This window comes from Saccostrea cucullata, unplaced genomic scaffold (genome assembly GCF_032062105.1).
Source record: "Saccostrea cucullata isolate Sc308-1 unplaced genomic scaffold, CSIRO_AGI_Scuc_v1 ctg72, whole genome shotgun sequence".
Taxonomy (NCBI): Eukaryota; Metazoa; Mollusca; class Bivalvia; order Ostreida; family Ostreidae; genus Saccostrea; species Saccostrea cuccullata.
Window position 1 is genome coordinate 41,533 of NW_026918900.1, and position 15,443 is coordinate 56,975.

The 15,443-nt window shown below is 32.3% G+C and overlaps 1 protein-coding gene across 1 annotated transcript; it reads right to left on the reverse strand.

Moving 5' to 3' along the window:
- Positions 1-2,017: 2,017 nt before the first annotated feature.
- Positions 2,018-5,632, reverse strand: LOC134274792 (uncharacterized). The gene is made up of 6 exons (XM_062757024.1): positions 5,164-5,632; positions 4,791-4,876; positions 4,311-4,494; positions 4,026-4,192; positions 2,506-2,556; positions 2,018-2,182 (listed from the first exon to the last, which is right to left on the reverse strand). Exons 1-6 carry the CDS (start codon positions 5,630-5,632, stop codon positions 2,018-2,020), a joined length of 1,122 nt encoding a protein of 373 aa, XP_062613008.1.
- Between the last annotated feature and the right edge of the window lie 9,811 nt (positions 5,633-15,443).

Here is a 15,443-nt window from a genome sequence, read left to right on the forward strand (position 1 = left end):
GGACGCTCTAAACACTGCACAAGAAAGAGCTCTATAAACTGGGTAGTTTTATGCAGTTAGAGTGATCTGCCCGTAGATGTAAGATTAAAGAAATCGTTATTTACCGTTAATTAGATAATTTATAATAGAGCAAAATATTTTTAGCATTATATTAGACCAACAGTAAGAAATTTAATTAATTATTTTCATTAATTTTCCCACTGTAAGTAAACAACAGTGATTTCTGCTCACAAATAGTCTATTGTATATGATCATTTTTTCTGCGCAAATAAGACACGTACCCTATGTTCTAAATGAATGAAAAAGTCTCTATATGCATATCTTTATTTGATATATTATAAACTAATGTTTTCTGTATATTTACACTTAAAATTGTTTTCTGTCTCTCAAACCTTAGTTCTTCAATATGACACAGTAGAGTCGTCATATTGATGATTTCCTTTGTAAAGCAAAATCTGTAAGAAAAACATACAGATGAATAGTCTGATAATTTTGATTTAAACCAACGTAATTGTGAATTCAGTGTTTGGAATACGTTTCTGGTTTTTTTGGTGAGGGGTTAATGGATGGAAATTTCTCTTTTCGTAGGTCACTTGAGTCACCCAGGTTACTAATTGATATCTGATTTATCCGACATTTATTGTCATTCGTTGGCTGTTAACTTTTGAAAATTTTCAGCTTCTTAAAAACTGTTCAGCCAATTAAAACCAACTTAGGTGCAGATTATTGTAGGGGAAAGTTACAAAGTAAGACAACATTTCATAGTTCATATCCTCTTGGAGCTTAAGAAGTAGGACAAAAACCATCAAAATTAATACAAGTTTAAAAATATTCAAAACACCAGGACAATAAAAGGCTAGAAAGATTAGATTCTGAAACAATCTATGAGTCTTCTATCAAATCGTGAAAGCATTGCCCCAGGGTTAGGAAATTTGGTGTTGGGGTGGAGATGTTTGGCTCATATAGTGAGAATATTATTGTATTAAATCTTTAAAGTCTTCTGTCCCCCTGGTGTTGGAGTAGCTAAAAAATGTCGAAAAAAACATGTTTCTAGGACTTTCTTATAAGTCAAACATAAAGAGTTTGGGACACATCAATCAAAAAGTATAACATCTAAATACAATGTATGTTTAAATTTCAATATAAACAATGGAGCCCAACCATACTGGGATACATATAGCCCAACCATATAGGGCTATAGTATATATTGCCCAACCGTATAGAGCATAACACCATAACACCATAACATTTAGCTCAACCATATAGAGCTATAGTATTTATAGCCCAACCATATAGGGCATAAATCCATGTAATATACATTGGGAATACCTGTTTAAAATAACCCATGAAACTTTCATGCATCAAATCCTGTGGCAAATAATGAAAAGCAAGCTAATCGACTGATCGTAACTTTTACAAGGTGAACAACAAACGACAATAAACCCTAATAGTTGTAGATAAACATAGGTCATTCGGTTGCATTGCCTGACATACCAACAGCATAAGTTCCATGATAAAACAATGCATAAGCTACCCCATTTGACCACAACAGTGTATTTGTATTCAAGTTTATACAACTACTTGTAAGCTTTTAAGTGCTGAAACAACTGAGGCCCTAACACTATTGTAATATTTTGGGTACCCGTATGTTTCATTTAGGTGCACACCATCTTCATAGTACACTATTTCCTTATTTTCCTGTGACCAAAATCCTGAGTGCCGCCAGAATCTGAACCCAGAGCCAACGTCTCTTCCTAACCGATCATTCAAAATCCTATTAACCACATTCACCCTGGCATTGAACCACTCAACGTCTACTGAAAATCTGCCAGGTTTACTGGGTGGTTTTCTATGCAGAATTTGACAAACACATACCCTCTGCACTCCACGACCCCGGGGCTTATCGGTGAATAAAACTATTTCTTCAACCAGGTTGTATACTTGAACATCTAAGTTACAATAAATCGTTCGAACCTATCTGCAGACACACCACAGCATGTTTAAACCCATCAACTTCTCACAGGCCCCTAAGCGATATTCTATCGATTGTACAACCCGAATATCCTCCGTAATATGCTTTCTCCCTGAGATTCAAACCAAGATTAGCCTGTAAATGCTCAGAACGATTCATGAACCGCTGTAGACGAACAATAAATGAATGGCCGAGAATCAAGACACTATCCTGCATGATTTATACAATATGAATACTCACAACACAAGTAAAAACTTCTAAAACTTTCAAACCACGCAATTCGATCTACGAATTATATTTCTTCAGTGAATGAGTGATGCTCATGATCAAGCCGAAACATTGGAAATCAAAAATATTTAAATAAAAAAACTTGGAGGAACTAAAAAGCGCCAAAGACTTGAAACAAATACATCAAAGGATCAGAGCTATGTCTGAGGGAGATAATCCTTCATTTTAGATGCCTTTTTTCATTTTACTATAGTCATTAAAATATGTATTCCTATTTTCAAGCTAGAACCGAAGTACTTGGTTACTGGGTGGTAGCAGCCGTTGAGGACAAACAGTCCTACAGCAGAAGCCTCGACCTAGGGGTCATAATATAAATCATAATACGTAACCAATACTGATGCAGAACATGGAAGGTTTGACTCACTGACAGGGGTTGGTTAATCCTCAACAGCTCCTTATCCCATCTCAATTCTATTTTTAGAGGTCCATGTTTTCTCTTTTGTAAATTTTGGATTATTCCATGAAACTTTGTTCATGATAACCTTTCGTTATTTTCATATTTTAATCATTTTTTGTTAGAAATTTGCTATGAATCAAGATAATAAGTATGAACTATGACATTATTTGGACTAATGGGTATATATGGAAAATGATAATTTGACACTAAAATACTAACTAATTACAAATGAACGGGAACCTGAATATAAGCATGTCTAAACGTGCATTTTAGTCTTCAATTTTGGATATTCCTTAAACTGACTTTTCTTAATATTTTTAGAACCCGGCATGGGTATTTTATTTTAAGGTTCATTCATATGCTCACTCATATGAAAATTTTCTTTACCTTTTATGATTTCCAAAAGAAATGTATATGCTGAATAAAATACAAACAATGTATAGAATGGCTTGCGGGGCAAAATTTGACAAAACTCGACAAATTTATAAAGGAATAACAGACATTTGTGTCATTTAGAGTTATCTCTCTTACCAGAGTATAATGTACCTTAAAATAATTAATTGTGTCAATATTCATGTATTATCATAACTTTTTTTTATAATTTGTTTTTAGATATTTATTGCTTTATTTCATTCCTTTCACTGAAGGATAAACCTTCACTGTAACAGTCTGTAAAGTTCATTTACTCCTTGATCGGTTGGTTGTCTGTTCGAATCACGGCCACGACTGATCAAAGTGGATAAAGAAATAGGTAGCGATTGTTCCTTTGCCAAGCAAATGCGTTTGGCATGTTGTAGGCAAAGTTGCTATCAATTGTATGAGACCTCAAAATCCTCAATATCGAGGCCCCGTGTCACCAGAGGCATTGGCACTACAGAGAATCCTCACTGCTCTATGGCCCTAACTGCCGAGTAAAGGTCTACATTTGAAGTCCTTTATCGGTATAAGATGACGTATCTAAGTGACTGAAAAAATCTCATACATACAACATCACTCAATTCTCTGAAGGGTAAAGTTACACATCAATGTTCATAAAATTAGAGAACTAAAGTTACAAACGACTTTGCTTGGTTTTGACGATAGACACGAGTATTTTCAAAGATAAAATCAAGAACATTGTTTTATTGCTTTATTTCTCAGATTCTATATATTTATCTTTAAGAGATTTAGAATACCCTTTGCTCAATATTTTCAATTTTTTCAACATTGAAGAACGCTATACTCAACAGCATGCAAAAGACACAATTGAAATTTTGCTTTGATAACTTAATTATTAGAAGTTGATTGCAGATGCTATTTTGAGCAGCATTTGAATATACTAGATACTAGTCTTAAAATTGGTCCCTTGATTTTGATCTTCTTGGTTACCGGCAAAGAGTCCAGCTCAAAACTAATGGATTCTTCATCATTGTAGAATTCATCTTTGACTAAAATCTTTTTAATAATATCGAGAAGCAGTTTGTGGTAATCATTTTGATGCAAAAGGGATGTTTCCATGTATTTACACTTGAATTCCTTTTCTAAAAGTCTTCCATCTGCAAAGCAACAATGAAACAGATATAAATGAGTAAATTTCTGCAAGAAAGAAATGTTAATAATGATATCCCCTCCCCCGAAAAATTATAAGAAATGATGATATAGCAATAATCTCACCATCTTTTGAAATTGACACTTTGCCAACAAGATCCATTTTATTGGCGACGAGGAAAATTGGAGAGGTCACTTTGTATTTATTTCGCATTTGTCGCAATATTGTGGCAGCAGTTGACAAAGTCCTGCGATCCCCCAGTGAATATACAAGAAAGAAGGCGTCAGAATCTCGGTTAGGGATATCTCGCTACAATATAGAACAATTGTACTTAGCATGTCTTCAATGTTTAAGTTATTAATGAAATATATGGAGATAACGAACAGGATTCAAGCTCAAAAGTCCATAAAACGATACAACATAGGAGCAGAGCAAACAAAGACATCTAAAACATCAGAGGTGGGATCAGGTGCCATGGAGGAGTGAACATCCCCTACCGATCGGTCACACCCACCTTGGCTCCTTGTCATGATCGGGAAATAATTGTACTTTGTGTGTATTCAACGTTAAAGATCATAAATCAGGTTTAAAAGGAATGTACATACCTGCATACGCATATCTGTCTCGTGGAATTCCAAATTAACGACAGTGTCATCCACCCTCAAGAGCAACTTTTCATCGCACAAATCGTCTACAAAATAATTTTTTCGATATCACTTTTTTTAAAAGATTTAATTCATTGTTGCTTTCAGTTACAAACTTGATTTTAATTGTCTCTTTACTTTTGACTTTGATGTATAAATCTTATGTTACTTTTGTACATGTTTTTTGTATATTTTGCTTTTGATTCACTGTCATATTTATTGCATATATCAATAAAAGACCACTTTTTTTCTTTTTAGTTGATTGTGGTTGGAAGGCAAGCAGACATATGTTAATAATTGCAATAATTTACCAAGGTATACTAACCATACTTACCCTCATCTGTTTGGAGTTTAGAGATGCATCCGGATGGTTTACTTGTGAACATTTGTATGAGTGAGGTCTTTCCAACATTTGGAGCTCCCATGACGTTTATCTTGCATGGAATGCCACTGATATCTAAATCTGAAGTTGTTCCATCTTCGACCATTTGATGATAAGGAAAATAGCTTCTCATATTTTCGCCCAAGAAATTGGAAAGGTAGAAGGAGTCACCGCAGTTTTTGTATCCTCTGCATTCAATTGACAAGTTTCTTATATTATTACGGTCGTGTGAATGCAGACTGGAGCGCGCAGATATTGTCATAGATCGAGGTTTATACAAAGAAAGACTTTCTCGTTTCTGTCCATATCCGGAGAAAGTCTTACATTGTTTTCGAAATGACTTCCTATGACTAGATGAAGTATCAGGTTTCTTCTTATTTTCAAGCCTCAGAACTTTTCTAGACTGTATTGTGTGATACATTGTAATTCAAATTCAAGAATAATTCAAATGCAGAATTGGCTTTCTTATATATATAGATATATAATGTTTAACACGAGGATTATTTCATTGGGTGAATTTTTAATTGACATTTCTAATTATAGCGTGTGAGGAAAATGCACTGTCATATGGGTATTTGAACGACATAAGTCACGTATGCCTCGAGACATAAGAACGTGCAATTATAAAGCATAAAAATTGCCATTTTTATAAAAAAAATAATAAAACTAGACTACTTATAGCAAACGTTTAATATACAAATACATCGACCCAATGATAAATTTTGCTATTTAAAAATATTATATTTCTTTGTTTTGGTAGAAAACATATTATTTTTTAAGAAGCTTTTAACTGATAAAATCATACAAAATATTTTCGTTTTGCGATTGAATAATTGCTATGAGCATTGCCGGTAAAAACTTAGCGATAAACAAATGAAAATTTTTATGTGAGTTGCAGATCTAGACTGAAATTTATTTCTTTTTGTTTCTGTATCAAAGGATAAACATTAGGAAACTCACAATTAACATACAATTAACATACATGTACGTTGGTTATACACTGTGAAGGCATTTTAATTGTTAGTGAGCAAGCTAAATTTTGTTGGTTCGTGGGGACATAATGTCACTCATATTCACAAAATTCTGTAAATAAAATTGACAAGGAGCACACGGCGCATGTGACCGGTAGACAGGGGATGCTCACTCCTGCATGACACCTGATCCCATCTGTGATGTTTTGGAGGTCCGTGTTTGCTCTTCTTCTATTTTGTATTGTTTCAGGACTTTCTTGAATACTATTCGTTATTTTCGTATGTTTCACAAAATTAATGTTCTTTGGGATGTTAATTCGTGGATAAGTGTAACCTTCGAATTCCACGTACATTGGCCCCTAACAAGCATTAAGGATTCACCGATATACAATATTAGAACACACTGTATATATACGTGTGTTAGATTCAACGACTTTCGACTCTCCTTTTATTCCTTGAGTGTTCATCCTGCATATACCTTAACTACATATATTTAAAATTGATTCTATTCTATGCAGAAAAAAGACCTAGTTGAATACTATTCGGTATCTCCACATATATTAATTTCATATCAATAGTCATTTTTCCTAAAAAGCTTATCTTTGATATATATTCAATTATTGACACAACAGTCTACTGTCAATATACTGAGGTTCAATGCACTTGAAATTATTAATGACTTCACCTTTGTTTTTTAAAGTTAAGTCAAAGAATAAATAGACGTCTATTCCACTGACTAAGTTGTGATAACTTTTCCAAAGCTTGTCATTGTCTTTGCTTTTGTGAAATGCGTGCATAGCAATGCGTATTCCCTTAGAATCAAAATAAAATAAAGTGGGCTTGATATCTTGCTTCTTAATGTCCTTTAGACTAACGTTAGATTTATGGACGTACTGTATCAAACCAATAAATAGTTACAACATTCATTTGTACTTAAACGTAGTATGTGTACAAATTGCAGAGAAATGACTTTGTAAAAAGATTGCAAAACAAAATAAAATAATTATAAAGAGAAAAAGAAAAAAGAAAAAGAAAATATAAAATGAACTAAAATTAAAATAAAAGAAGATTGAATTTGCGACTAATTCCTTCTAATCTATTATTTATAACATTATTTGTTTAATGCACACATGCTAGAGCCGTCTAATCGTTGAACATTCTGGCCAAAATGTAAAAGAAATAAAGGCTGTATCTTCTTATTTTTTGCGTAGCCGTCTAGAAGATATAATTTTGTATACATAGAACATGTACGTGAATACTTTATCAGGTGAAAGACATACTAAAGACATCATATCACATTTCTTCCTAAATATCCTAACTTGAAGTCATCTTATTTTAAACGTTCTACTTGGTTATTTAAGAAATTTCAAAAAAGAAACGAAAAAAAAAAAACAGGAAATGTAATGGCTCGTTCAACTGATCAAATAATTTAAAAGCCGAAGGCCTTCTCAGTGGATTCTTTCATCAAACCTCTTTATTTCCCATTGAGATTCAAAACTTTAATTCCTGACACACGTTTGAGATGGACAATATTGTCTGATATCACAGATATCAATTTAGATAATAAAATGCTTCCTTTGGTTGTTAGTATGGCAATTTATGCCGCAGCTGTTGCAGAAAAAATACGTAACCCTCGTAAGCGTATATTATATTTATATCTGTATTAATAATCATTTAAAGTGGGATTTATATGTACGTCATAGTACGTTTCATTGATGGAACAATCACTGATCGAGAAATCTGTACAGGCGATATGCCTAGTCTTATCGTGAATAGATAAATCCGCAGCAATGGTTTTCTTAAATATTCTGTGGATGTAAGTATATTGCACTTACTGTAAATCGTCGTAGATGTTCATAAACTTAGCAAGGTGTTAATCGGCTTGAAAAGCAATTATGCTTTGAATAACAGGTAAGAATTCTGTTTTGAAGGGAATATCATGTGAAAGGATATTTGTGATCAATAATAGTGGGCACATTGTTGTCTACAAAAATCCTGTTGTAAGAACCGATATTTAATGTAAAAAAGGCAAAAGAAACATTTGCACTAAAATATTAACAGTTGTGGAGGAGAAACTTCAGTACTGTGCAATAATTTTTCAAGAGGTGGTGTAAAACAGATGTGGATACTTAAAAATCCAAAGGAACGTTTGGAAAATTTGAAGTCACAAAATTTTACCAAAAGAAGCAAATGAAGGGGTATAGAGTTGTAAGCGTAATCAAGAATTAGCGCTACACATGTCCATGCCTTGTTTTGTATTAGTAAATGATTTCTTAGTGGTATTCATGAATTGGCGCGTTCTTGTCCACGCCAAAGATGCTAATATATGAAGCCCGCTATTTTTAGTACACGTACAGTAATTGACAACTGCTGCAATTTGAATAAAATGGAACTCGTAAATTTACTCAATTTGGCATTGGTCATTTGCTAAATTATTTTGTACAAAAACATTCTGATTGTAAATTCAAGTATTTTGAAGTCGATATAAAAAGATGCTTCAGTTTCTGACTGATAATATCTTTGTGGTTTTTGGAGACCATGTTTTCCAACACCCTACTTGAATTCCCATGTGTACACATTACGCCCCGTTATTAGGAGACCTACTTTTGTATTCATATGAAGCAGAATCTGTTCAAAATCGTATGCGGGAAAAGAAGAGAACACTTCCTGTGGCCTTCAACTCTACATTTAGATTAATGATGACGGATTGTTAATTAATAACCATGGGTATTTCCATTCTTATGTCGATTGCGATATATCCTGGTGAGCTTGAGATAAAAGATAGTACAGAGTCTGACACATCTGTTTCATATTTGAATATTTTACTTTAAAAGGACGTTAATAGTTACTAACAACCAAGCTTTATGACAAACTTGATGATTTTAACTTTTCAATTGTCATTTTACCTTACTTATGCAGCAATATACCTTCATCACCTGCATACTGAGTTTATATCTCTCAGTTGATTCGATACGCAAGAACATGCTCTATGTATATACAAGATCACACGAGGTAAATTATTGACAAACAAGTTGATGAAACAAGAATATCAGCAGTCTCCTAGTCTATGGTCGATGAAATGACCTTATAGCAAATACAATTTATCCCTGAGGCAAATGCTGACTGACGTTTTTCATATTAATTGTTAGGGCATTTTTTGCACATTGAATTGAAGACGGATTTTCCCGTTATTTCCATTTCATGTCAAGGGGCACACGGCGTGTGTGACCGGTCGGCAGGGGATGGACTTTTGAGATTGAATCAATGTTCGTTATCCTCATTTATTTTATTGCGTGAGGAAATTATCCATCATCATTCATGCGTCGATTATTGTCAGTAATTACATCTAACAATAACGAAACACACTTTCGAAAATACTCCAAGTAAACCCTTTTTTGGCTGATACGCATCGAGCACATTATTTAAAAAAAATACATGAGTTGCAAAAGGAGTAAAAAAAAAAAAAACGTGTTTCTTCCAGACATAGATCAATAAACAGCGTCTTTGGGGAATTATTAAATAAGAGGAATAATATTTTTTTTTGGTGTATGAAAATGGTTGTAAATTTGCTAAAGATAAGTATTACGAAAGAATAAAATCAAACCCTCTGTCTTGTTGTGTTTAACCCTTACAAAAAATACTGAAGTGTTTTAAACCAGCTATAGTTAGCTATTAAAAATTATAGTTTTCGAAAATATCATTGCTTAAAATAGTAAATCAAAGTCTTGTGTAATAGGAATACATTACGCACTATTTTTCGATTCAATACAAAGAGTTGGATTCAAAAGACAAATGGTTATTATATTTTCAGTAATAATTTAATGTCTTTAAAGTATATGTCCAGGTTTTTATGACATGGATTTGCAAACAGAATTATTAAAGATTGATGCCATAATGTCAAGATCATTTAAGAACGCAGTAAGTTTGCCTTTGACAATTATTCTAGACTAATCTTTATTACAATTAAAAATTTTCTAGTATACAATTTTTGTGATGGCAACTTTGTTCAAAAATCTTCAAATCTTTAAGTATTCTTTTTCATGGTTTTTGCAATTATAAAAAAAAAGTTTTCGTTTTCCGAAGTACAATTATGTTACAGTGTATGATCTAAGATTGCGACTGGAAGCTTAACATTGATTTTGAGGACATTGAGACGAAATAGTGTTTGAAAGAGACCACTTAATTTTGAAAGAGTCCCTAAATTTTTCAAAGTGTCCACTTAATATTCGAGAAAGTCCACTGAAATTTCGAAAGAGTCCATAAAATGTTTGCAGGAATCAAATACCGGTATTTGTTTGAAAGAGTCACTTAAATGTTTGAGAGAGCCCTTTAATTGTTTGAGTCTCAGAGTCCACCAAATGTTTGAGAGAGTCCTTAAATTGTTTGAGTCTCAGAGTCCACTTAGTATTTGAGAGAGTCCACTAAATGTTTGAGTCTCAGAGTTCACTAAATGTTTGAGAGGGTCCACTTAATGTTTGAGAGAGTCCTTGAATTGTTTGAGTCTCAGAGTCCACTAAATGTTTGAGAGAGTCCTTTAATTATTTGAGTCTCAGAGTCCACCAAATGTTTGAGTCTCAGAGTCTACTAAATGTTTGAGGGAGTCCTTTAATTGTTTGAGTCTCAGAGTCCACTAAATGTTTGAGAGAGTCCTTTAATTGTTTGAGTCTCAGAGTCCACTAAATGTTTGAGAGGGTCCACCAAAGGTTTGAGAGAGTCCTTTAATTGTTTGAGTCTCAGAGTCCACTAAATGTTTGAGAGAGTCCTTTAATTGTTTGAGTCTCATAGTCCTTTAATTGTTTGAGTCTCATAGTCCACTAAATGTTTGAGAGGGTCCACCAAATGTTTGAGGGATTCCTTTAATTGTTTGAGTCTCAGAGTCCACTAAATGTTTGAGCCTCAGAGTCCACTAAATGTTTGAGAGAGTCCTTTAATTGCTTGAATGTCAGAATCCACTAAATGTTTGAGGGAGTCATTTAATTGTTTGAGTCGCAGAGTCCAATAAATGTTTGAGAGAGTCCAGTAAATGTTTTAAAAAATCCACTACATATTTGAGAGAGTCCACTTTATGTATAAGAGAGTCCTTGTGTATTTTAGGAAGTAGTATTTTAGAGTTAAGTAATTAATGAATACCTAAATGTTCGTATTTGATTGAATTTCTTCTTTGTTAGAAAGTATATAGGTGCAAATCAAAATATATGTTTCGGTTGTTTGCATAGTAAAAAGTGAAAAATAGTTGTGTTTATATAAAATTAAAAATTGAATCATGTATTTTGTTATACGTAGAATTTCTGTAAACATATACACATATTTTCATTTGAATCATTATATCATACTACTTCTGAATTTAGATTTTCTGGACATTATTATGTAAACAACAAAATCTCTCAAAAGGTTACTTTTTAATTCATCAACATTTTTTTTTTCAGGAAAAAATGTCATCCATCTTTTGCTGCATGTGATTTTTAAATAACCTTTGCACAAATTTATTACAGTCATCTATAGTAAATACCATATTTAAAATTAACTTTTATTTGAAATTATCTACTTTGAACGAACATATACTAGTACAGTGTATATTAACCTGTGTAAACAAAAACATGACACTAGCCTTGTTTACATAACAAAGGTTTGGAGCTCTAAATCTGTCTTGTATCTGGACAACTGCCGTTCAAATTTTTGATGATTATTAGAAAGACCCTAGTTCAATAATTGTAAAAATGGAAAAATAAATTTTGGAATTTTAGCTGAAACTGTGTCCATGTCCCTTTAAGGATAACGATGTACATTTGACATTAGATATTATACATTGAATATATAGCAATGCTGCGACTATACTCCAAGAACCATAAAATGATTTTTTTTTTTTGTTATTGATAACTGAAAATTAGTTTTAATTTCAAAGTAAATTCTCTTTTTAAAAATGTCTACCTGATCACATACCAAACGCAGGTTTTAATTGTTTTTTCTTCCAATTGACTTCTTTTTTATAACTCTTTATTTATGTTTACACATTTTGTAAATTTCATACAACTGATGATTAAAGAATCTACAGAAGTCCCCCCGACTGTGAAAGTTTTTTTTTCAAATACACGAGAGAAAAACAATTAGAAACACAGTTAAAAATCCATATAAAAGAGTATGTAGATATGCTAGAATTTTTTTGTCTTTACTAGTATTTCGAGGTCAACAGGGAATATAAATCAATATTTTAAAATGCCATCCGCAATATACATGTACTATACATTGAAAAAGTATATTTAAAGTATAAAGAGGTGTCAGAGTACAACTAATATTTTATAGTATCAACTTCACAGCACGTAGAGTACAGATTGTTCAAATCGAAATTAACATTTTGTTTAGTAAGGCAAGAAACACATTTTTATAAACGTGGATATGATCATGCCAATAAATATTTTCATTTTATGGATATACGTAGTTACGTAAACCTTAAATAAGTTTATTTAAAGGTGCATGGAAACAGATTTGAAGTTAATATTATGTGTATAATAATACGACTTATATATTTTAATAGCATTTTACACAAAAATAAATTAAAAATATTATTTCATCTAAAAGTTATTGAAACTTTAAATTTTTGGATAGGTTTGAATAAAATTAAAATTTGTGGAAGTGCTATGATATGTCAATCAAACCCGTCTAAAAATATGAAGTTTCAAGGATATTATTATTTATTTATTGAAGTTACTTTAACATTGATCCCTTTAAAGCTGAATTATATCATAATGGAAAAGATGACAACATAACAAATCAGAAAACAGAAACAGAGAAACATACTCGATAACCTGTAATATTTTGTATTTTTGAGGACGTGATGAAGTATTTATCAGAATTAGGGACATTTAGACAATATTGTTGCAATTTTTTAAGGGAAATTTATTTCTGTTCGTGCCCAAATGTTGTGTTTCAAATTTTAGCTGTTGGTTCAAGGACTTAACTACGTGCAGAGATAAAACCTAATCTAGACCTTTTCAAAGTCAAACAGTTACGGTTTGAATAATTACTCAGTCTCCCCTTTAAAATTTCTATACACAAAATTGTCACATCGGAATCAACATTGCATTTCAGCGAAACTTTAAACCGATTGCAAAATCATCAAAAATTAGATGATTGCTCAATATTCCCATATATATATATATTTTAAAATCCAGAACAGTGAAATAAGAATATAAAATATCAAAGTATTTGATATCATAAGATACAAAAAAAAAGAGATGTATATCATATATTTGCTTCTCTTGCACAAAGTTATTGTAATCTTTCATTGGTTTGTGGACTTCTTGCAATTTAAATATTTTTTTCCTTTAAGAATTTATCTCAAAAGAATATTATGATAGTCTGGTCCGATTTATAGAAAAAAATACTTCTAACGGCAAATAATTATTATTTGGTCCAGCATAGTTTTTTAACCTATTTCGAGTATGCTGAATCCGAAAAAAATATGCTGGCCTTCATGAAAATGGCGTCAAAGAGGTCAAAATGGCGGACATCCAATTTTTCTAATTTTCTCTTAATATCGTTCAAAAAGGAGAAATAATGTGTGATTATCTAATGAGTGTAATAAAACTATAAAAATTATATTAGAATGCTAACATTATTAGTTAAACTCAGAAAATTTAGTCGTTTCTACACTTAATTCGAATTTTCTCTGATTTTTTGGTCTATTGATCTGTATTCCGCTTTGTTCAGGAATTTACATTTGGAAATATCCATACACTTCATATTTGTATTTTTTCTTTTGCATCTCACTATTCTGCCACTGAATGATGGCGCAGCTTTAAGTTAAAAGTCAAAATGGCGATTCCAAATGGCGGATATTCATTTTTTTTTATAAATTATTTCTTAATGTCGTTTATATAGGAGAAAGGATTTGTAAATATCTTACTGAGCGTAGTACAACTATGTAAAATGCCAGCAGAACACTAATTTTATCACTTTCAATCGAAAATGTGTTATTTATCTCAAAATGGTGGTTCAAAATGACGTCTGATACACTCGAATTTCGTAGAAACTGCTTAATTCTGGTTCGTTTTGCAGAAAATAAATTACAGTTTGTTTTTTATATATGTAGTATATTGATTAGTCCATTAAATATGAACAAAAAATACTTGAAAAGATTCATTTTTTTGGAAATAGTTAAAACAATCTTGACTTAAGAGTTTTTGACCGTACGTGTTCCAAAGACTTTGAGCCCCCGTCCACCTAAAATCACTCCCGAATCGCTGTCATTATCAACTCGCACTTCTACCTCAACATCCCTCGGCACACCATCAAATATAACTGAAGAAATCTTTGTCCGATTTCATCGAACACTTTGTTCCAGCTTTTTAGCACTAATAAGAACTTAGTATTATCCCCTAACATCTTCTATTCCAGCTTTATTTAATTGCTTTATGTTTCAGTCTGTCTTCGGAATTTTGGAATTTTCAACACTCAAGTAAAATGGTGCCCTGTGTCAAGGATGACAACCCCCTTGGCATGTAAAAGATCGTTTCTCTGGGGTTCGAAAAAGAGTAAGCTCACTGGGGGCCGCCAGGGAAACCAAAATCCTTCAAAAACCGATTATTTAAACTGATAGTCCGCCGAAACATAGCTGAAAAATTGCCGACTCGATCGGCGTTAAACAATATACAATCAATCAACCAACACTCAAGGAACAACACATTTATGTTCAAATGTGAAAAGTCTATTTTGTTTTCCAAAACCTTATGTAAAATGAAGTATTGATACTGTGAGCAAATAGCTCACTAAATGATACCCCGGTCTCCCATATGAATATTATGACAGTGTCCATGTTTTGCTATGGGAAACCCAAAATATGTGTCGGATCAAAATAGAAGGTCACAATGGCAATATGCAATAAAGATTCTGTGAAAGTTTCATCTAATTTCATTCAGTGGTATGGGAGTAGTAACAATTACTAGCCCTATAATTGGTCGTGGTCAATCATTTTAAAAATCATGCTAAGTTATGTTGCACTAGACCTTCCACATGAACATAAACATTTATTTTTTTTCTACACTAGTACTGGACTAAAAATAGATCAAGAATTTCCAACAACTGAATGTTCACTCGCCTTAATGCTCTGGGGATACTGCTCTTGGAGTAGCTTAATTTTTATATTGTCCTCAAAACAGCAATTATTGTATGATGTTATTAACATTTTATATGAAGAAGCATGGTGAGACACGTAAAAGGTAAAATGTCATCGGAATTGTAGTCAAAAATTTATCTTAACAATAG

Excerpts from the sequence above, each read along its gene's own strand:
- LOC134274792 (XM_062757024.1), bottom strand. The coding sequence starts at position 5,632 with ATGTATCACACAATACAGTCTAGAAAAGTTCTGAGGCTTGAAAATAAG. Across the intron at positions 4,193-4,310 it reads AGTGTCAATTTCAAAAGATG|ATGGAAGACTTTTAGAAAAG; the intron begins GTGAGATTATTG and ends GTTGCTTTGCAG. Across the intron at positions 2,557-4,025 it reads TTGAGCTGGACTCTTTGCCG|GTCGAGGCTTCTGCTGTAGG; the intron begins GTAACCAAGAAG and ends TATGACCCCTAG.